Source organism: Amblyraja radiata, chromosome 14, assembly GCF_010909765.2.
Source record: "Amblyraja radiata isolate CabotCenter1 chromosome 14, sAmbRad1.1.pri, whole genome shotgun sequence".
Taxonomy (NCBI): Eukaryota; Metazoa; Chordata; class Chondrichthyes; order Rajiformes; family Rajidae; genus Amblyraja; species Amblyraja radiata.
Window position 1 is genome coordinate 57,185,106 of NC_045969.1, and position 24,201 is coordinate 57,209,306.

The 24,201-nt window shown below is 46.2% G+C and overlaps 1 protein-coding gene across 1 annotated transcript in view; it reads right to left on the reverse strand.

The window, feature by feature from the left end:
* LOC116980828 (fatty acid amide hydrolase-like) overlaps positions 1–22,297 on the reverse strand; it is a 63,152-nt gene extending 40,855 nt beyond the window's left edge. The window contains exons 1-6 of the mRNA XM_033033434.1: positions 22,080–22,297; positions 15,904–15,960; positions 7,604–7,641; positions 4,776–4,916; positions 2,748–2,810; positions 1,260–1,380 (exon numbers count right to left, since the gene is read on the reverse strand). Of these exons, the coding sequence (XP_032889325.1) occupies positions 1,260–1,380; positions 2,748–2,810; positions 4,776–4,916; positions 7,604–7,641; positions 15,904–15,960; positions 22,080–22,223 (564 nt within the window). The 5' untranslated portion in view covers positions 22,224–22,297. The remainder of the gene's footprint in view (positions 1–1,259; positions 1,381–2,747; positions 2,811–4,775; positions 4,917–7,603; positions 7,642–15,903; positions 15,961–22,079) is intronic.
* Positions 22,298–24,201: the final 1,904 nt, after the last annotated feature.

Genomic DNA, 24,201 nt, shown 5'->3' on the forward strand with positions numbered 1-24,201 from the left:
AGCCACAGGCCTCCAGTCTGAGAAGCAACCTTCCACCATCTTGCTATCCGTTCAACTATTTCTCCTTGGATCCCATGCGATCTAACCTTCCAGAGCAGCTTACCATGCGGAACCTTGTCGAACGCCTTACTGAAGTCCACGTACACAACATCTACAGCTCTGCCCTGATAACCCTTTTTCATCACGTCTTAAAAAATTAATCAGATTTGTGAGACACGACCTCCCACGTACAAAACCATGCTGACTATCCCTAATCAGCCCTTGCCCATCCAAATGCCTGTATAACCTATCCCTCAGAATATTCTCCAGTAACTTTCCAACTACAGATGTTAAGCTCTGTATATTCCCCTCATGATTTTATACACCTCTATAAGATCACTCATCGGCATCCTGCACTCCAAGGAATAGAGTCCTAGCCTGCCCAACCTCCTCGTATAGATCAGGCCATCAAATCCTGGTGACATCCTCCTAAATCTTTAGTCTTTAACTCTGTCTACACGAGTATAAAAATCTAGCCAAACACAAGTGCAACAGAGACACGTGGAGGAACGTTTTCAATGATTCTATCGGGTGTTAGTAGATCCTCCACTGGGACCAGCATGCAGAGAGATGCCAGCACCATCTCGTCAATCATACAGCACGAAACAGGCCCTTCGGCCCAACTCGTCCATGCTGACCAAGGTTCATTTTGTCACAAGCTCCAAGCACGAAAAATGGGTGTTTTAGAAGATGTGTTATGGGGCAATTATAATCATATCATGAGGGGAGTAGATAGGGTGAATGTAAAGAGAATTTTACCCAGGGTAGGGTAATCAAGAACCAGAGGATACAGGTTTAAGGTGAGAGGCAGGGCTAGAGGGTCCGTTTCCATGCTGTATCTCTAAACTAAAGCTCAGTGAAAATATTGCTATACAAAAACACAACCATACTCAAGTACAAGAGTTTTGTAATTAAAGGAACCCTTTTTGTAAATGGCGCCCAAATGTGGCGACACGTGCATGTGTGATCTACGCAAAAATAATTCCATTGTGCAGTGCATACATGGCAACTGAACCATTGACTGTAAGATTAGTAAATGACACTGAGACAGTGCACAAGAGTCAACTTGTATCCTCAGAGATACAAGCTTTTAAAATAGTGTAGAGCCTTCACTGGTGTGATGGTGCAAGAGTATGTGTGTGTGTGTGGGGGGGGGGGGGGGGGGGGGGGGGGGGGGGGGGGGGGGCATGTGTCTGCAGGTAAAGTAAAACGTGCCCGACCTTCATGATGAGATTGGGCTGGGATTGTACGACAGCTCGCAGTGGGATGTCTCTTCCATTAGAGTCCTCCAGAGCTCGGATCACGTTCTCAGCCACTTGCGTTGGAGTTATTCTACCTGACCTACACAAACACAAAGCAGTTCAGCTTACGGTTCAGTCCCTTGTAATGTAACCCCGATGGCTCGATTCCACCGGTGAGTTAGACAGGTGAGGAACATTCAGGTCAGGTTAATCACTGCCTTTCCTCACTGATACAGCCATGGCACAGCATTGAACAGTACAGCACAGGGACAGGCCCTTCGGCCCACAATGTCCGTGCCTAACAACTCTTATCTGCCTGCACATAATCCACATCCTTCCATACCCATGTGCCTATCCGAACGTCTCAAATGCCGCTATCGTTTGCCACTCTCTATGTAAAAACAAAAAACTTGCACAATTCCTTTAAACTGCCCCTCTCAGCTTTGCTCTGCATCACAGCACAGCATTTGATTTTTCCCACCGTGGGGGGAAAAAAAGATTCTGACTGCCGACACTATCTGTGCCTCTCATAATGTTATACATTGCTATCAGGTCTCCCCTCAATCTCCACCTCACACTTGTTTATAGAAGACTCCTTCTGCCATTGATCAGCCCATTTCTGGAGCTGATCTTTTTCCCACTGTATACTTTGACAGCCGACCTCCCAATTCACACCACCACCGATCTTGGTGTCATCTGCAAACTTACTAACCAACCTGCCTATGCTGCTTCTTAAATAATTGGGTGTGAGTAATTAGTCTGTAACGACAAATATAGATACACTTCAATTACATTTCCTTCATTATTTCCAACAGGAAAAGATGTTTGGACAGGTACAGGAAAGGTTTAGTGGGATATGGGCCAAATGGAATTAGTGTACATGGGGCATCTTGGTTAGCACGGGCGATGCTAGCTGAATGGCCTGCTTCCGTGCTGTATACCTCTATGGTTATAATTCCACATGCGTACAACATTTCAGACTTGGAAAGGGTGTCGGGGAAGGGGTTGCAATTGGAATTACACCAGTCCTGCTTTCTACACTGGGGTAGCCTGCAGAGCAAAGGCATTGATGAAACCACTATCATCATTTCATGAGAGGATTGGATCGGGTAGATGCACAGAGTCTCTCGCCCAGAGTAGGGGAAATCGAGATCCAGAGGACATGGGTTCAAGGTGAGGGGGGAAAAGATTTAATAGGAACCAGAGGGGTAATATTTTCACACAAAGGGTGGAGGATGTATGGAATGAGGTGTCAGAGAGGGTAGTTGAGGCTGGGACTGTCCCAACGTTTAAGACACAGTTAGACAGGTGCATGGATAGGACAGGTTTAGAGGCATATGGGCCAAACGCGGGCAGGTGGGACTAGTGTAGCTGGGACTGATTGGCCGGTGTGGGCAAGTTGGGCCGATGAGCCTGTTTCCACACTGTATCACTCTATGACTCTACACCTTGGGTATTTGTACATACTTGTAATCTTGGATGAAATCCGAAATGCTTCTGAAGTTGAACCCAGGCTTCTCTACTGCATCACTGTAAACAACACATTAAAGTGTTACTTCCAGCAAATTAGAGGCACTTCAACCAAACACACCAACTGTCAGATTAAGCAACACTTTCTTACACAAAAGACTGAATACCAAGTTAACACATTTTTAATATTTAATACAACAAAGGTAGCAAGACACGAGGTACACAGTTCCTATCCTAGTTCATGGTGTTTGAATGTTTCCAAAGCATCTCTGGTCAGAAGGGCTGTGGTTTGAAAGGTCTGTTTTCTTCTGTAATGGAAACCAATCTCAGACATCAATGCTTATTTTCCACTCCAAGCAGCCTGTTGTGACCTTTTGAACTAGTTCGAAGGGCAACGTTGGTCGATGTTAAAAGTCTTTATCCATCAAGAGGAATGGACACTGAGGAACTCAGCGGGTCAGGCAGCATCTGTGGAGGAGATGGACAGACCACCTTTCGGGTCGGATGGAATGTGGGGGGGGGGGGGGCAGGACAAAGCCTGGTGACTGACAGGTGGATACATGTGAGGGGGGAGGGGGGTTGGCAGATGGGTGGAGCAAGTAAAAGGCTGGAGGTGAGAAGGAGACAAAAGGGTGTTGTAAATTCATGTGATAGGAGCAGAATTAGGCCATTAGGCCCATCGAGTCCACTCCACTATTAAATCATGGCTGATCTACTCCAGGTGTCTTGGCCCACTGGGTCCACGCCGACCATCGATCACCCGTTCACACTAGTTCTATGTTATCCCACTTTCTCATCCACCCCCTACACACTCCGGCAATTTACAGAGGGCCAATTAACCTACAAACCCGCACGTCTTTGGGATGTGGGATAAAATCGGAGTACCAGGAGGAAACCCAAGAGATCACAGGGAGAACGTGCAAACTCCACACAGACAGCACCCTCTGCACGATCGGACCTGGATCTCTGGAGCTGTTGCTCTACCCTCTGCACTGCTGTGCAATTGGGTGGGGGGGGGGGAGGGAATTGGATGTCAGAAAATATGTTTATTCTGTTCATTGCATAAAATGTGTGCCTTAGTCGTATAATCATGCTGGAACTCCAGTCCTAATGTGCAGTTCCACCACAGTCATCAAATAACAGAAGTGCAATTCAATCACCCTCCTGCCATTATCAATTGAACACTAAACAAAGACCACACGTCTCCCTTGTTGTGTGTGGATAAGAAATGAAACCAAATACCTCCACCCTCTTGATGGATGTGAGAAATACAGAAACCTAGTATTCCTACTTCTGAAAGGAAAATCAACAGCTTCCAACTTTAGACAAACAGTGGTGCAGCGGTAGAGTTGCTGCCTTACAGAGCTTGCAGCGCCGCAGACCCGGGTTCCATCCCGACTGTGGGCTCTGTCTGTACAGAGTTTTTACGTTCTCCCCGTGACCGGTGTGGGTTTTCTCCGAGATCTTCGGTTTCCTCCCAAACTCCAAAGATATACAGATTTGTATGTTAATTGGCTTGGTAAAAGTAAAACAATGTCCCTAGTGGGTTAATGTACTAATGTGCGGGATCGCTGGTGGGCTGAAAGGGCCTATTTCCGCGCTGTATCTCTAAACTAAACTAAATCCAATGTTTGTGAGAGGGACAAAGTTTAAAGGATCTGTACGGGGCCTGTTCCTGTGCTCTTGGTTGGCATGGAAGGGTTGGGCCGAACGGCCTGCTTCCACACTGTGTGATTCTATGACTGTGACAAGGCTCGGAGTTGGTACAGTTATAGAAGTGGAATCAATTATGACTTTCAATGGTGGATGGATAGGTGGCTAGGAAGGGTTTAGTGGACTATGGCCAAATGCAGCATTGTCGGCATGAACAAGTTGGGCCGAAGGGCCTGTTTCCAATGCTGTGTGACTATGACTGACAAAGCTAGGAATTGACACAGTTATCCACCAGTTTTAGATCTGCGTGTATATTTAAATGCTGGAAATAAATTCACCGTTCACATACTTGACCATAACCCAGCCACTCACCTCAGCTGCATGAGGTCATTCAAAACGGTCTCCTTGTTATCTTGTCCTGGTGGATCATTACTGCCCTCGGGTTCAACGACAGGAATGAACGTAGGGCTTTCTGGAATGACTGCGTCTCGTAGTGAATGCATGTTCACCATTCTACAAAGTAGCACAAACTTTAAATTAATAGTAAGTAAGTTCTTTTTTTTCCCCCAACGGGTACCTACTGTAATAATCTTACTAAATTTCAAATTGCAGCAAAACAATAGACAATAGACGCAGGAGTTGGCCATTCGGCCCTTCGAGCCAGCACCGCCATTCAATGTGATCATGGCTGATCATCCCCAATCAGTACCCCGTTCCTGCCTTCTCCCCATATCCCGACTCCGCTATTTTTAAGAGCCCCATCTAGCTCTCTCTTGAAAGCATCCAGAGAACCTGCCTCCACCGCCCTCTGAGGCAGAGAATTCCACAGACTCACAACTCTCTGTGAGAAAAAGTGTTTCCTCGAGTCCGTTCTAAATGGCTTACTCCTTATTCTTAAACTGTGGCGCCTGGTTCTGGACTCCCCCAACATCGGGAACATGTCTGAAGAAGGGTTTCGGCCTGAAACATTGCCTATTTCCTTCGCTCCATAGATGCTGCTGCACCCGCTGAGTTTCTCCAGCATTTTTGTGTACCTTCGATTTTCCAGCATCTGCAGTTCCTTGTTAAACACATCGGGAACATGTTTCCTGCCTCTAGCGTGTCCAAGCCCTTAACAATCTTATATGTTTCAATGAGACCCCCCTCTCATCCTTCTAAACTCCAGAGTGTACAAGCCCAGCCGCTCCATTCTCTCAGCATATGACAGTCCCGCTATCCTGGGAATTAACCTTGTAAACCTACGCTGCACATCCTCAATAGCAAGAATGTCCTTTCTCAAATTAGGGGACCAGGTGTGGTCTCACTAGACTCTGTACAACTGCAGAAGGATCTCTTTGCTCCTATATTCGATTCCCCTTGTTATAAAGGCCAACATGCCACACAAACTCTCCAACACTGAAAAGCAGGTTCTACAAGGTCTGAGGAATGATACCGACTCGACAGCTATCCACATCCCTCAATTGCGTTTTATTATCGTGTGTACCAAGGTGCAGTGAGATTCTTTCTTTGCATACAGATCAGTAAAGACTATTGCCATGCGTAAGTGCAATCCCGGGATAGATGCATGATACGGTGGTGGCCAGTGCCATCTTCTTCCCTGCCATGTGCTGGGGCAGCAGGGCGAAGGCCGCTGATGGCAACAGGATTAACAAGCTCATCAGGAAGGCTGGCCCCGTCCTGGGGGCTGAGTTGGATTCATGGGAGATGGTCTTGGAGGGGAAGATGCTCCTTAAACTGCGGAACATCCTGGACAATAAAGCTCACCCCGCTCCATGACACACTGGTCAACCTGCGGAGCACCTTCAGCAACAGACTGGTTCCACCAAGATGCAGCACACAACGCCACAGGAGATCCTTTTTCCCGGTGACTATCAAACTGTACAACTCCCTCCCCTTTCTGTTGTGGGGTAGACTGACTCCCCTCCCCCTATCTTTGCACATCCCAAATCCCGGACTTCCCACTTGCCACTTTAATTTCATGTTTTATATATCTTGTTATGTTTTATGAATGAGGCAGACCAATTTCCCTCCTGGGATAAATAATGTTCTATCGTATCGAAACAGCCCAGAGTCCGTAGGCAACAGTCGCCTGGTTTTGGCACTATTTCACAGTCCAGCTACAAAGGCCCGTTGTAGCCATCACCTCCATCCGGGAAAGAGAATTACCAGAAGGTAAAGAAAGCAAACAAGATCGCCCCTCACCCCCCCCATAATCTTGAGTCTAAAGGGGACCAATGTATCAAATCATAAGATGATAACTGAATCACCTGCCTGACCCGCTGTGTTACTTCAGCACATTGCGTTTCACTGACCTGAAGTCTCAACCTCCAGTTATTAATTAGTGTTTGAATGTTATCTATAAAAACATTTAAACTCTTTCTTTCCCTGGATAGTCCAGTCTCTTTCCATTAATGCTTTCAGTATCGAATTTGGCAATTAATTCACTAATAGAACTGTTACTTCTTGATTAATTATCTGCACTGTCCAATAACAGTGTAAATTGATTAATGGGATACACTGTTGCTACCCTGATTACATGTCTAATGCCCTGAGGATGAAATTGCACCATTTTCATCTCCCCTGAAGCAAACTGTTGCTATGAATAGAACATAGAACGGTACAGCACAGGAACAGGCCCTTCGGCCCACAATGTTGTGCGTAATATGATGCCGACCAACCCTTATCTGCCTGCACATGATCCATATCCCTCCAATTCCGACATTTGTCCTAAAGTCTCTTAAATGCCACTATCATATCTGCCTCCACCACCACCCTAGGCACCAGGTTCCAGGCACCCACCACCCTTTGTGTAAAATAAAACATTGACTTTACAATTTGCCCCGTCACTTTGAAGCTATGTTTTGTATTTCCACACTGGGAAAAATGTTCTGGCTGTTTAGCCTATCCATGCCCCTTCACATTTTATATACTTCCAATAGGACTCCCTTCAGTCTCCGGCGTTCCAGAAAAAACAATCCAAGTTTGTCCGAACTCTCCTTATAGCTAACACCCTCTAATCCTGGTAAACCTCCGCTGCACCCTCTCCAAAGCCTCCACATCCTTCCTGTAATGGGGCGACCGTAAGAGGCGAGATAATATCCTGTTCCATTACATGTCGGTCAGAACAAACCCTGGCCCATCACAGACTGATGCTAGTGGCCATGTTTCTCTATGGAAAGGTTAATGTGACAATACTCTACCTCATCAGCAGCGGAATTAAAACAAATTGGCCAAAGACCTGAAAAATAAACACACAAAATAACATTACTTTCACACTTTAACATAAAAAGCCACCAAGTTAGGATTTGCCATTGAGCGACACAGTGGTGCTACTGGTAGAGCTGCTGCCTCACAGCACCAGAGACCCAGGTTCGATCCTGACCTCGGGTGCTGACTGTGTGTGTGGAGTTTGCATGTTGTCCCTGTGACCGCGTGGGTTTCCTCCGGGTGCGCCGGTTTCCTCCCACGTTCAAGAGGTTTGTAGGTTAATTGGCCTCTGTAAATTACCCCTATTGTGTAGGGAGTGGATGTGACTCGGTGGCCGAAGGGCCAGTTTCCGTGCTGTATCTTTAAACTTAAAGTGACATCCATATTATGCAATTTTGGGTGGGTGGGGGGGGGGTAGGAGTTTGTGGGCAATATCACAGTATTAGTGGCACTTAATTAAACAGAGCAGTACAGCACAGTAAAGGCCCTTCGGCCCACAATGTCTGTGCCGAACATGATGCCAAGTTAAACGGACCTGTGATCCATAATCCTCCAGATCTATGCGTCTATCCACAAGCCTCTTAAACACCACTATTGTGTCTGCTATTTTCATAAACCTACTTTTTTTGTGGGAAAAACAATAGAGGCTAATCAAATTCTAGATACATTCGAACAAATCTTAATTCCAAAATAAGGTAACAAGGAACTGCAGATGCTGGTTTACAAAAAATGACACAAAGCTCTGGAGTAACTCAGTGGGTCAGGAAAGGGTCTTGATCAGAAACGTCACCCATTCCTTCTCTCCAGAGATGCTGCCCATCCTGCTGAGTTAAGGGCCAAATAACTTGGGCGTCATTTACGCGACAGGCCGGTAGTGACTGACGCGTGAGTCACTACCGGCAAAGATCGTCTAGCAGTACGACAGTCGCGTGCCAAGTGCTCTTGATGGCCCTGCTTCTTTTGGGAGCCATTTGCGATGTCGTTCGTACTTAGTCTGATCTCCGTGCAAGGATTTTCCAGTGAAAATCAAAGATAATATGGTGAAGATTTTTCAAAACTACGCGTGATTTATACCTGAGTGGTCACATGGTGCGGCAGTCAAATGACGCGCAAATGGCACGCCGACGGACATTGTCGCACATGGTGGCGCATAATAAATTAGCATAGGCAACGTTCGTGCGTCACCGTACGTAACCATGCGTCACCACACGACACACGTACGCCGTCAGTACGTCAGCGTGCACAAGGGACACATCACGCAGGTGGCGCACGAGGATTTTGAGCCTCACAAAATCCTGGGGCGCCACACGTAACTGCGCGTCACTGCATATGCCACCTCACCACACGACATGCGCGCGTCACGATGCGCCAACCAATTTTTAGGATGTCGCGCAAATGACGCCCAAGTGGGACATGCCCTTGACTTCAGCATTTTGTGTCAACTGCCCATGTTCTCCAGAAATGCTGCCTGACCCACTGAGTTACGCCAGCACTTTGTTTCTGTTTTTTTTTGTACCAGTGAAAAAAACAGATTAACAAAAGGTCACCACCTTATGTCCTCAGAGCAATGTTAATAATTAAGGAGAAACAAAACGTGAACTGTTACTTAATGGGACTTGGCTGAAGTGAAATTTACCAGTTTCTATATACACATTTATAATGCTGTATTAAACAGCTTAATATTTTCTGGAACAAATATTAGAGGAGAAAAGTCATATTGCAGATATTCTCCACGCAAGTTACAGTATGTCCTATAACAACAAAGATTGGCATGTTATTGCAAACCTTCACGTGTTTGCACTAAAAATAGACAGGAAGAGAGGAATAGACAGGAATGAGTAGGCTGTCAAAATATCTGCTTTATAACAAACACTGTGCGAGGCTGCCTTGAAAAATCATTTTTATTATAAAAACTTAAATGACATGACAGAAGTACAAGATCATGAGAGGAATAGATCGGGTAAATGCACAGTCTTTTACCCAGAGTGGGGGAATCAAGAACCAGAGGACATAGGTTCAAGGTGAGGGGGGAAAAGATTGAATTGGAACCAGAGGAGTAGCTTTTTTTTTTACATGCAAAGGGTGGTGTGTGCATGGAACGAGCTGCCAGAGGAGGTAGTTGGGGCAGGTATGATCACAACATTTAAGAAACATTTAGACAGGTGCATGGATAGAACTGGTTAGAAGGTTATGGGTCAAACTTAGGTATGTGGGACTAGTGTAGATGAGGCATGCTGGCTAGCATGGGCAAGTTGGGCCGAATGACCTGTTTTTGTGCTGTATGATTCAATGAGAAAGATCACTCAAGCCAGGATAATTTACCAAGGATAATTTTATGCCATGTCTGAAATCCTCTCCGACACCCAACATCAGCCAGTTAATGTTAAAAATGAATTTAAAACAAAAACATTCATCTGAAATAACATTTATATCCGAGTTTGGAACAACTGCTCATTCCAAAATGCTTGTCCTACAGTGCCCTCCATAATGTTAGGGACAAAGACCCATCATTTATTTATTTGCCTCTGTACTCCACAATTTGAGATTTGTAATTTAAAAGAAATCACATGTGGTTAAAGTGCACATTGTCAGATTTTATTAAAGGCCATTTTTATACATTTTGGTTTCACCATGTAGAAATTACAGCTGTGTTTATACATAGTCCCCCATTTCAGGGCACCATAATGTTTGGGACACATGACTTCACAGGTGTATGTAATTGCTCAGGTGTGTTTAATTGCTTCCTTAATGCAGGTACAAGAGAGCTCTCAGCACCTAGTCTTTCCTCCAGTCTTTCCATCACCTTTGGAAACTTTTATTGCTGTTTATCAACATGAGGACCAAAGTTGTGCCAATGAAAGTCAAAGAAGCCATTATGAGACTGAGAAACAAGATAAAACTGTTAGAGACATCAGCCAAACATTAGGCTTACCAAAATCAACTGTTTGGAACATCATTAAGAAGAAAGAGAGCACTGGTGAGCTTACTAATCGCAAAGGGACTGGCAGGCCAAGGAAGACCTCCACAGCTGATGACAGAAGAATTATTTCTATAATAAAGAAAAATCCCCAAACACCTGTCCGACAGATCAGAAACACACTTCAGGAGTCAGGTGTGGATTTGTCAATGACCACTGTCCGCAGAAGACTTCATGAACTGAAATACAGAGGCTACACTGCAAGATGCAAACCACTGGTTAGCCACTAAAATAGGATGGTCAGGTTACAGTTTGCCAAGATGTACTTAAAAGAGCAACCACAGTTCTGGAAAAAGGTCTTGTGGACAGATGAGACGAAGATTAACTTATATCAGAGTGATAGCAACAGCAAAGTATGGAGGAGAGAAGGAACTGCCCAAGATCCAAAGCATACCACCTCATCTGTGAAACACGGTGGTGGGGGTGTATGGCCTGGGAATGTATGGCTGCTGAAGGTACTGGCTCACTTATCTTCATTGATGATACAACTGCTGATGGTAGTAGCATAATTAATTCTGCTCAAGTTCAAACATCTCTGCGCATCCCTCTGCAACTGGATCCTCGACTTCCTCGTCCACAGACCACAGTCTGTTCGTATTGGTGGAAATGTGTCAGCCTCAATAACAATCAGCACGGGAGCACCTCAAGGCTGCGTGCTCAGCCCCCTGCTGTACTCACTCTATACCCATGACTGCGTAGCGAACCACAGTGCGAACTCCATCATCAAGTTCGCTGACGACACCACTATTGTGGGGCGTATCACTGATGGGTATGAGTCAGAGTAGAGAAGAGAGATCGAGCAACTGTCCATATGGTGCCAGCGCAATAACCTGGCCCTCAACACCAGCAAAACCAAGGAACTGATTGTGGACTTTGGAAGGAGTAGGAGGGGGACCCACAGCCCCATTTATATCAACGGGTCGATGGTTGAAAGGGTCAAGAACTTCAAATTCCTGGGGGTGCACATCTCTGAAGATCTTTCCTGGTCCGAGAACACTAACGCAATTATCAAAAAAGCTCATCAGCGCCTCTACTTCCTGAGAAGATTACGGAGAGTCGGATTGTCAAGGAAGACTCTCTCTAACTTCTACAGGTGCACAGTCGAGAGCATGCTGACCGGTTGCATCGTGGCTTGGTTCGACAATTTGAGCGCCCTGGAGAGGAAAAGACTACAAAAAGTAGTAAACACTGCCCAGTCCATCATCGGCTCTGACCTTCCTTCCATCGAGGGGATTTATCGCAGTCGCTGCCTCAAAAAGGCTGGCAGTATCATCAAAGACCCACACCATCCTGGCCACACACTCATCTCCCTGCTACCTTCAGGTAGAAGGTACAGGAGCCTGAAGACTGCAACAACCAGGTTCAGGAATAGCTACTTCCCCTCAGCCATCAGGCTATTAAACCTGGCTCGGACAAAACTCTGATTATTAGCAACCACTTTCTGTTATTTGCACTACCAGTTTATTTATTCATGTGTGTATATATTTATATCATGGTATATGGAAACATTTATCTGTTTTGTAGTAAATGCCTACTATTTTCTGTGTGCTTAAGCAAAGCAAGAATTTCATTGTCCTATACAGGGACACATGACAATAAACTCACTTGAACTTGAAATGCCTCAAAACTAATTGGCCGGCGGTTCATTCTACAGCAAGACAATGATCCCAAACATACTGCTAAAGCTACAAAGGAGTTTTTCCAAGCTAAAAAAGGTCAATTCTAGAGTGGCCAAGTCAACCACCGGATCTGAACGCAATTGAGCATGCCTTTTATATGCTGAAGAGAAAACTGAAGGGGATTTTCCCCAAAAACAAGCATAAGCTAACGATGGCTGTAATACAGGCCTGGTAGAGCATCACCAGAGAAGACACCCAGCAACTGGTGATGTCCATGAATCAGACTTCAAGCAGTCATTGCATGCAAAAGATATGCAACAAAATACTAAACATGACTACTTTCATTTGTCTAGGGGCGCTGCACTGGCAGCAGCCTCTACCTACAGCCTGTCTGTCATTTCTATCTTTTTAAAATTTTTCAGTTAGTCCAATGTCTGTTTTGGGGGGGAACCTTTACTTTTCTATGTGGGGGAGGGGGCCAGGGTAAGAGGGAAACCGTTTCCCAGTCTCTTCCTGGCGGGGACGCGACTATTTCTCCGAGTCGCGTCCTCGCCCCCCCACCTCGCGGCCTACCAGCTGGATCGGAGCGGCCTTTCCTGCCGGGGACCGGACCGGGGCTGCTACAGCGGCGGCGCAGCGTTGGAGTCACCGCGGAGCGGGCGATGCCTACCTGGGTCGCCGTTTGGAGCTCCGGAACGTTGGGCCGCTGCTCCAACATCGTGGAGCTCTGGTGCGGAGAGCTTCCAACGCGGGCGGCGCTGAATGGCATCGTGGAGTCCTGGGGCGCCTTGCAGAGGGTCTACAGCAGCAGTCTCCACCCGGCGCGGCCTGCGGACTTTGAGAGCCGCCGACTCCGGTAGGAGGGAGCCGACTCTGGTGTCCACGCCGCTGAGGACGTCCCGCAGCCCCGACGTCAGACTTACAACACCCCGGCGAGCGGTCCTGGACATCGGGCCGCCCGTAGCTGCAACTGCGGAGAGCACGGGGAGGCCCTGACCACGGGGAACAGTGGAGGAAGAAACTGACTTTGGTGCCTTCCCACACAGTGGGGAACTCTGATTCTGCTGTGTGGGGATGTTTTATGTCAAATTCTATAGTGTGTTGTGTTCTTTATTTTTATTGTATGGCTGTATGGGAATTTCATTTCACTGTGCCATCTGGCACATGTGACAATTAAATGTATCTTGAATCTTGAAAAAATCTTGAATTTACGTGACATTGCTGTGTCCCAAACATTATGGTGCCCTGAAATGGGGGGACTATGTATAAACACTGCTGTAATTTCTACATGGTAAGTAAGTAAATAAGTAAGTTTATTGGCCAAGTATTCACATACAAGGAATTTGCCTTGGTGCCCCGCCAACAAGTAACTACATGACATACAGTGACAGTTACGAATGACTCAGAAAACACTAAATATTAATAATAATAAAACATTCATGATAAAACACCATTGATCAAGCATGTGATCCAACAAAATATCAGATCAAAGGGAGGCTACAGATTTTTGGCTGAGTAGAGCAACTACTCGTGGATAAAAAATGTTTTTATGTCTGGCTGTGGCAGCTTTGACAATCCGGAGTCGCCTTCCAGAGGGAAGTGATTCATGGTGAAACCAAAATGTATAAAAATGGCTTTTAATAAAATCTGACAATGTGCACTTTAACCGCATGTGATTTTTTTTTTCTATTACAAATCTCAAATTGGGGAGTACAGAGGCAAATAAATAAATGATGGGTCTTTGTCCCAAACATTATGGAGGGCACTGTATTTAATTAAAAAACGAAAATGGCTTTCTTGGAGGAAGATTGTCTATTTGGATTGGCTAGATTATAAAAAGTAAAGAAACAGGACTTAAATCACCAGAAGCCTTGTCAGCTCCCACAAGGGTCAAACTTTCTGTCCTGGGCCTCCTCCATTGTCAGAGTGAGGCCCAGTGCAAATTGGAGGAACAACTCCTCATATTTCACTTGGGCAGTTTACACCCCAGCGGTATGAACGTTGACTTCTCTAACTTCAAGTGATTTTTGCTTTCCCTCTGTCTCTCCGTCCCTCCCCCACAACAAATTCTCCGACTAGTTCTACTGTCCTCCTGATTAAACATTACTGTTTATTTGCCTCGTTGTCACCTTCCCCAAAGCTAACAATGAACTATTCTACATTTTCCATGAACATTGTCCCCTTTGAAGTGTATTTTCACACCTTACTCTTCCATATCTCTATGTTTCCCAATCCCCTGACTCTCAGTCTGAAGAAGGGTCTCAACCCGAAACATCTCCCATTCCTTCTCTCCAGAGATGCTGCCCGTCCCGCTGAGTTACTCCAGCATTTTGTGTCTCTCTCGTGCCTCCTTGACTGGAGAGGTGAAGGTCATTTCTCTTCAGCCTATATTTACAGTTGGTATAACAAGTCCTTGTTTGTCTGATTATCACAGAAGGGTTCAAGGAAACAGAGCAGTACACACAGGAACAAGCCCTTCAGCCCACCTTGCCCATGCCAGCCCTACTGCATTTGGCCTAAACCCTTCCTTTCCATATATCAAACGGCCATTAAAAATGTAATTGTGTCCGCTTCTATAGATTCTTCTGGCAGCTCGTTCCAGATACGAACTACCCTGCAAGTGAAAAAGTTGCCTCTGAGCTCTTAAATCTCTCCCTTTTCATCTTGAGCCCATGCCCTCTAATTTTAGAATCCTCTACCCTGGGAAAAGCTTGTGAGCGTTCACTTTATCCGTGCCCCTCATGATCTTGTACACCTCAATAAGGTGACCCCTCAGCCTCCTACGCTCGAAAGAAGAATGTCCCAGCCTGCCCAACCTCTCACTATAACTCAAGCCCACAAGCCGAAGCCGCTACATCACAAATGCATGACTAGTATTAATAATTCTATCAATAGTAAGAATTATTTCACAATAACACTGGGGAAAACATAAAACTAGAAAAGATCCATTTTCGGACTAATATCGACACAAAAGGCTGGAGTAACTCAGCGGGACAGGCAGCATCTCTGGAAAGAAGGAATGGGTGACGTTTCAGGTCGAGACCCTTCATACCCCAACTCCACTTTCAGCCCATGTCCTCTTGTTCTCAATTCCCCTACTCTGGGTTTGTAAAGCAGCATCTGCAATTCCTTGTTTCTATATAAATAAGCAAGTTGGGCGATAGAGCTGCTGCCTCACAGCACCAGAGACTTGAGTTCGATCCTGACCTCGGGTGTTGTCTGTGTGCAGAGTCTGCATGTTCTCCCTGTGACTGCATGGGTTTCATCATTTGTAGGTTAATTGGCCCTAGTGTGTAGGGAGTGGATGAGAAAGTGGGATAACATAGAACTAGTGTGAACCAGTGATCGATGGTTGGCATGGACTCAGTGGGCTGAAGGGCCTGTTTCCATGCTGTAACTTTAAACTAAACTGAAACACTGCAAATATATATCCCCATTCTCAGAAAATATAAAAAAACTATTATAATAATTGTAACAATTATAAACAAATATTAAAAAATTGCAACAATTATTAACAAATATAATAATAAAAATATTTATAAAAATTATAAACAAATATAAAAAACAAATATTAAAAAAATCATTGACAAACATAATCATTTTAGTGACAGCAAAAATTATGTCGCAATAACAAAGAAGAATAAATAATTGATCTTAAGCAGCCATTTTGCTGGACATTTGCAAGGTGATCACTTACTGTGTTGACCAGGTGCGCAGTCACTCTTAGAGCAAGGCCAGACAACCAAATTGATGGCTGGAGGAATACAAAAACACAAATAAAGGTTTATGAGCTTTTAAAATGCATTGATTTCCCCCGTAGAGAGGATGTCGACAAGCTGGAAAGAGTGCAGGGAAGGTTGACGAGGGTGTCGCCAAGACTCGAGGCCTGAGCTACAGGGTTGGGCTGGCGAGGACTTTATTCCTTGGAGGGTGAGGGGTCATCTTATGGAGGTGAATAAAATCATGAGGGGAATAGATAGGGTATTTATTTTGTGTCATAACACAACTGTTTGCCAACAGCGAGCAAATTTTAGTGCCACATGGTTGGCCTCTGCAAGGTCGTATACAGTGTATGTTTCATGCAGCACGTCACAGCTCAGGAGATGTTCCATAGTCTGGAGGCCCAGTCCACACTCGCAGTCTGCTGCATCTTCAGTAGATCCCCACTTCAGCATCTTCCATTTGCTCCTCCCGCGCCTATCTGTTGAGACTGCTCCAGGTTATCCACGGTTGGCAGGAACCTGGTGCAAATTTCTCGGAGGGATCGATTGCCATGTGAATGCCTTCTGGAGATTTCTCTAGTCCCTCTTCCCAGCGTTTGAGCCTTCTGGACGATGCACTGCAGTCCAGGGGGTGGGCAGAAGAGAGGAAACTTCTGCATGAGGTAGCAAAGGTGGTCATGTAGAGGGTGTCCATCCTCTGACTGTCTGAGGCGTTCTTTTTGACTAGCTACAGCTCTTCTGATTCCAGGGGATGCAATGCCAGAGAGTAGGTAGATGTTGTCAGTCTAGGTAGGTTTCATGCATCACAGCGACAGCTTGTGTTTAGCACAGGATCAATCTTCCTTGCATGAGCTGAGCGCTCCCATACTGCGCAGGCATACTCGGCAGCGGAGAAGCAGAGAGCCAGTGCTGTTAATCGAATGGTTATAGAATTAGAATGCACAGAGTCTTTTACCCTTGGAAGGGGAATCTAGAACTGGTAGACATAGTGTAGGTTTCAGGTGAGAAGGGAAAGATTTTCTAGGAACCAGAGGGGCAATTTTTTTCCACACAGAGGGTGGTGGGTATATGAAACAAGCTGCCAGAGCAGGTAGTTGAGGCAGGTAATACAACAGCATTTAAAATACATTTGGAACAATAATGACAGGTTTAGAGGGATATGGACCAAACACATGCAAATAGGAGTAGCTTAGATGGGGCATCTTGGATAGCAGCAACAAATGGGGCCAAAGGGCCCGTTTCTGTGGTGTACAATTCCATGACGCTACTTAATGTGAAAATGGCCCTGTTTATAAAAATCAACTAGCAACAGCTGGGTCACAACCAATAACATTTTGTTCAATCAAAATAATTTTGTCCATGAGAAAATTCATTTTCTGAATCCCTTTATATTTAGGAGCCTGATTAGAATGGAGAGACAAGGAACTGCAGATGCAGGTTGACAAAAAAAGACACAAAGTGCTGGAGTAACTCAGCAAGTCAGGCAGCCTCTCTGGAGAACATGGATAGGTGACGTTTCGGGTTGGGACCTTTCTTCAGACTGGAGGAATGTTGTAGACGGGAGATCCGGCTGAAGAAGGGTCCAGATACCAAACATCACCTACCCATGTTCTCCAGAGAGGCTGCATGACCCGCTGAGTTACTCCAGCACTTTGTGTCTTTTATATAAACCATCACTTGTGGATCCTTGTGACTACATCTCCGTAACAGAATTATTTCAGTTGAGTTTTAACACTACTTGCTTCTTGAAAATTGACACTAACTGCTGGAGTAAATAGTTTTCTGCTTTTAACGCCTTAGTGATGTTATTCAATCTAATACAGTGTTTGAGCTGCTACATTGTTGACTTGCTCTGCTTGCCAGGTCTCCAGCTGGCCATCAGTGGAGAGAAGTTGGCCTCCACCGTGGAATTAGTCACACAGCACGTTTACCAGCGGGACAGTGGTGTTGGGCCTCTGTGGCCCGTCATCTGCTTTTGCTCCTCCATCCAACCCTAATTAATAACAACACAAAGCAAATGTGCTGACAAAAAAAAAAAAACTGGATGAGCAAGCTTTTGACATCAAGACCAACATCATAATTTCCTGTACAGCACGGAAACAGGACTGGGCTATTCCCATTTGCCTGCCGGAGTATGGGGTGATTGCTGGTTGGCGTGGACTCTTTAGACCTTAGAGATACAGCATGGAAACAGGCCCTTCAGCCCACAGTGTCCGTGCCAACCAGTGATCACCCCGTGCACTCGCACTATCATACACATACTAGGGACAATTTACAATTTTTATCGAAGCCAATTAACCTACAAACCTGTACATCTTCCTGGGACTGATTCCTGGGATGTCAGGACTTTCGTATGAAGAAAGACTGATAGACTCGGCTTGTACTCGTTAGAATTTAGAGGATTGAGGGGGGATCTTATAGAAACTTACAAAATTCTTAAGGGGTTGGACAGGCTAGATGCAGGAAGATTCTTCCCGATGTTGGGGAAGTCCAGAACAAGGGGTCACAGTTTAAGGATAAGGGGGAAATCTTTTAGGACCGAGATGAGAAAAACATTTTTCACACAGAGTGGTGAATCTCTGGAATTCTCTGCCACAGAAGGTAGTTGAGGCCAGTTCATTGGCTAAATTTAAGAGGGAGTTAGATGTGGCCCTTGTGGCTAAAGGGATCAGGGGGTATGGAGAGAAGGCAGGTACAGGATACTGAGTTGGATGATCAGCCATGATCATATTGAATGGCGGTGCAGGCTCGAAGGGCCGAATGGCCTCCTCCTGCACCTATTTTCTATGTTTCTATCTTTGGAGTGTGTGAGGAAACCGGAGCACCCGGAGGAAACCCACGCAGACACAGGGAGAACGTGCAAACTCTGTACAGACAGCAGCTGAAGTCCAGATGGAAGCTGGGTCTCTAGTGCTGTGAGGCAGCAACCATCACTGTGCCACCATGATGCCTCAAGCCCTTTGATCTTGGTGGGCCGAAGGGCCTGTTTTCCCGCTGTGTCCCTATAGTCGAAGGAGTGGTGGAGAGCCGTTCCCTGCCGCACCACCAGATCATTCTATAAACGTTGACCATTGTCTCAGGCAGCTGTCCTGGGCACAAGAACCATCGTCTGTCTGTCGCTGACTGGAATGTTACTTCACACGGAATTCTGGATGGATGTGGGAAGACACTTGTCCACATGTCAAGAAACAGCTGTGAAACACTGCAATGAATTTACAGCCAGTCTCACAATTACATTCCTAAGCAAATCCAAGTGGTGCTGGCAGCTTGTCAACTCAATGAGCTGTCTCCCCAAACTTGGCTGGCCCATCACTGCGACTGCGACTGAATATTGTGGGTCCCCAGCTGCAGTACCACCTTCTCAAGGACATGCCAATGTTTGGATCAACCAGTTGTGAAGCATTAAAGACATCTCACTGCCACAGAATAACAAGGAGCTGTTTGCTCAAGGAAAACTAGTGTCAGGCTGAGATAATGCAGATGGAACGATTTTGGCTCGAGTTGAAATAACAACATATGCTACTGTACTTGGAAGTGTTATAAATAACAGTTTTGAAAGTAGTAAAAAAAAGCAACTCTGTATCACTGAATTTGTATCACCGAGTTCAACTCCTTTTGAGAGAAGTACAAGACTTTAATATACGTAAGTTTATTTTTCTTTAACTAATCTCGGCCTTAGAATCATACAGCACGGAAACAGGATCTTTGGCCCAACTCTTTCATGCTGCCCCATCTAAGCTCGTCCCATTTGGCCCATATATCCCTCTAAACCTTTCCTATCTGCGTACCTGTCCAAGTGTCTTTTAAATGTTGTTATAGCCCCTGCCTCAACTACCTCCTCTAGCAGTTTGTTCCTTATACCCACCACCCTCGGTATGAAAACGTTGCCCCTCAGGTTCCTGTTGCCCTCTTACTTTAAACGTATACCTATCTTGGATGCTTCTTTATTCCCCTACCCTGGGCATTCATCCTATCTACTCCAATTATCTTATACTCAATTCAAATCTCAATTCACCAAGAGGTGCCAGCAATGGCTGCCTCGCCAACAGTCTGTCTGTCCCTTCCTTCTTTTGTTGTTTTTAGTATGTGTTAAATGTATGTCTTTGTTTTTTTAGTTTATTTTATGGCGGGGGTGGACGTTGGGGGAAACTTTTAAAAATCTGTTCGCTCGACGGAGTTGCGATTTTTTCCCGTATCGTATCTCTGTCCGCACTGCGGCCTAACATCGAGGAGTTGGCGACCTTTGCTGGAGACCGACTTCGGGAGCTCCAAGCCACAGGAGCTTCGACTGCACCGACACGGGAGCTTCAAACGCCCCGACTGCAGATGGTTCGACTGCCCCGACCGCAGGAGAATAAGGAGGAAGATTAGACTTCATTCCCTTCCATCACAGTGAGGAATGTGGGGAATCCAGCTTTATGTAGTTGTTGCTTTTTTTTTCGTATGGCTGTATGGTAATTTGAGTTTCAATTGGTATGTGACAATAAACTGACCTTTGAACCTTTATACACCTCTATAAGATCCCTCCTGAACTCGAAGGGATAAAATCCCAGTCTGTCCAACCTCTCCCTATAGCTCAGGTCCCAAAAGCTCAGTCCTGCTAACATCCTCGTAAATCTTCTCTGCATTCTTTCCAGCCTAACAATAGGGGGGTTGCACGTAAGGTCACTGGGTCATAGGGCTTGATGCACGGAGCCACTAAATCCATCTGGAGGACATCCGTCACTTCCGGTATATGTTATTAATGCTAGAAACGCATACTTTCCTACCTGTTAAAAACAGCCAAAATGTTGAATTTTTGCGCTGAAAAAAATTGTGGGAGTCGGGGTAAGTGTGAGAGACATGTACCCATCTTTAGAATTCCAAAAGTGAAGCGAAATGAAGGTAAAGAGAAGCGAGAATTGAAGGGAGAACATCAGCTAAAGTGCTTGGTAAACATTGGCCGTGCAGATATCGGAATTGAAAATATTGGGAATTATCGCGTTTGCTCACTGCATTCATCAACAGTAAGGCATTATTTGTGTTTTTGCTTGATTCCTTTGGTATCTAAATATTCTCAGAAGTGATCAATCTGGCTGTAAATGTTTCTTCAGATGCGTTTCATTTTGTATGTAAAAACCCACTTGGTAACCATGGGCGATTTAAAAAAAAATTACAGACAGTTTTATCACTTCTGAAACTTTTTAGATGCCAAAGGAATCAAGAAAAAACTCCTTAGTTGATGAAATGCAGTGAGCAAACGGCCAATGTTCACCAAACACTCTGTCTGTTGTTGTCCCTTCAGTTCTCGCTTCTATCTACCGTCATTTCTCCTCACTTTTGGAATTGTGAAGTAGGCTAAATGTCTCTCACGCTTATCCCGATTCCCATAATTATTTACAGCGCAAAAATTGACAATTTCAGCGGGTTTTAACGGGCCCGCGACGTTGGAAACAATGGTAAGTGCCTACCTGCAGTTCATCGCGTGTACTCCATTTGCGAGAGTAGCGTAGCAACAGTACGCGTCATGGGTCGTGACCCGACTGCCGTGAAACCTCCCTATACCTTTCCTATAGCAGGGCGACCAAAACTGAACATAATACTCCAACGTCTTGTACAACTATAACATAACTCAATACGCTTGACTGATGAAGGTCAATGTGTCAAAAGCCTTCTTGTGACTTTTGTGAGACCACCTTCAAGGAACCATACACCTGCACTCCTAGATCCCTCAGCTCTACAACACTCCCCAGGCCCTGCCACTCACTGCGAAGATGACTACTTTGCAAGATGGTCCGAATAACCCATCAGCTTCACTATCGACCTTCATTTCATGGGGACTCCAGCTCCAATTTATTGTGTCACCGGCCACTCGAGTTTACCAGCCGGGGAACGAGAAACCTCGTCCCTTCTGTACTCACTAAATTGTATGTAAGTGAATTTGCAGGTTGGTTTACAAGGAGAACACTGACTTCAGGAGACAGTTACAAAGCAGGAGAGACACGCAAACGGATAGTTGCAAAGGGGTAGATAGTTGCAGCCGGACGGGGAGTTTCAGAGGGAAGTTACATGCAAAGGACGAGGAGACGCATGCAAACGAAGGGGAGAGTTGCATCGCATGCAGGCAGGCGGGGAGACGGGGCGAGTGTTGAGCAGTTGTCCCGCCGCTCACCGTGTCTTTGACGCCGTAGTGGGCTGCCGCCTTGCCGGGCTCCCGGTGCAGCGGGGCGGTGCGTCGGCCGGTGCAGCGCTGTAGCAGGGCCAGGTATAGCAGCGCGCCCGCCAGCGCCACACACAGCAGCAGCTCCATCTCCATGTCCACAAGGAAGCGCTCAGCTCAGCTCCGCTCCACGTCCAGCCCAGTCCCCACACCTGCTCCCGCTTAAAGGCGCCGTCCCCATCTACACACTCAGCCGACCGCAAATCAGCAACGCCCAATCCAACACACGGGGAAGATATTGTCAAGTTGGAGAGGGTTCAGAGGAGATTTACGAGGATGTTGCCAGGACTCGAGGGTGTGTGAGTAGAGTGGATGATGAGGGGTGATCTTATAGAGGTGTACAAAATCATGAGAGGAATAGATCGGGTAGATGCACAGAGTCTCTTGCCCAGAATAGGGGAATCGAGGACATAGGTTCAAGGTGAAGGGGAAAAGATTTAATAGGAATCTGAGGGGTAACTTTTTCACACAAAGGGTGGTAGGTGTATAGGGCCTGTCCCACGAGCATGCGACTCCATGCGGCAAGCGCGACCTAATGTGGTCGCTTGAGCCGTACGGCCTCGCGGGGCCGGTCCCACTTCGATCGCCGGAGCCGTATGGAATTGCGCGGAGCTGGTCCCGACATCGCACGGGGCTCCGTAAAATTGACTGTTCAAAAATTCCGCGCGGCAACGGCCTGCCGGCCCACAGCCGCATTGGGCCGTTCGCACCGCCTCGACGGGCGTACGCAGCGTCTCGATGCCATAAGCAGCGTCTTGACGACGTACGCCTAGTGCGGACTTTGCTCGAACTTCACCTCAACTCGTACGGGATCACTTGACCTCCACGCGGCCCCCGCTTCCGGATTGGTCGCGCTTGCCGCATGCAGTCACATGCTCGTGGGACAGGCCCTTATGGAACAACCTGTCAGAGGAGGTAGTTGAGGCTGGGAATGTCCCGACGTTTAAGAAACAGTTTGACAGGTACATGGATAGGACAGGTTTAGAGGGATATGGACAAAGCGCAGGCAGGTGGGACTAGTGTAGCTGGGACATGTGGGCAAGTTGGGCCGAAGGGCCTTTTTCCACACTGTATCACTATGACTATGCCTGGGTCAGGCAGCATATGTGGCGGGAATGTTGATTAGTAGGGACGTCAGGGGTTATGGGGAGAGGGCAGGAGAATGGGGTTGAGAGGGGAAAATAGATCAGCCATAATTGAATGGTGGAGCAGACTCGATGGGCCAAATAACCTACTTCTGCTCTGTGAACTTATAAATGGGCAGGTGACACTTCAGGTCGGGAGCCTTCTTCAGACTGGTGGGGGGGGGGGGGGGGGGGGGGGGGAAGAAAGCTGGAAGAGAGAGGTGGGGGCAGGACAAAGCCTGGCAAGTGATAGGTGAATTTCATTGTTCCATCTTGGTACATACGATATTTAAACACTCTTAACTCTCCACTTATTCCGAACATATTTCCTCTCAAAATTCTCTGCTTCATGGGGAAGGATTGCATCTTTTCCCAGCTGACCTACCGGTTGCCAAACATTTTAATTCCCCTTCCTATTCCCACACTGACCTTTCGGCCTCCTCCATTGTCACAGTGAGGCCAAACGCATCTCATCTTTCACTTGGGCAGCTTAAAATCCAATGGTATGACTATTGATTTCTCTAACTTCAAGTAACCCTTGCATCCCCTCTCTCCATCCCTGCCTCACCCAAGTGGTACCAGCTTTCAAAGTCATCTTGTTGAGCCTCATTGGCTGTAACTTGTTTTCACCCACAGCTAACAATGGCCTGTTTCCTTTATCATTCATTTGTTCCATATCTTTCTATCTCTCGTTTCTCTTTCCTGACTCTCAGTCTGAAGAAAGGTCTCGACCCAAAACGTCACCTATTCCTTCTCTCCAGAGATGCTGCCTGTCCCGCTGGTTGACTATTAGATGCATACGACAGTGTGATCCGTATTAGACAGTCAGAACCTTTTTGCCCCGGTGTGGAAATATTGAACGACTTCACAATTTTGGCGTAAGGCTTTGAAAATACTGCAGCCCACAATTACTGGGGAATTAAATTATGAAATTAGGAACATGTGCAAGT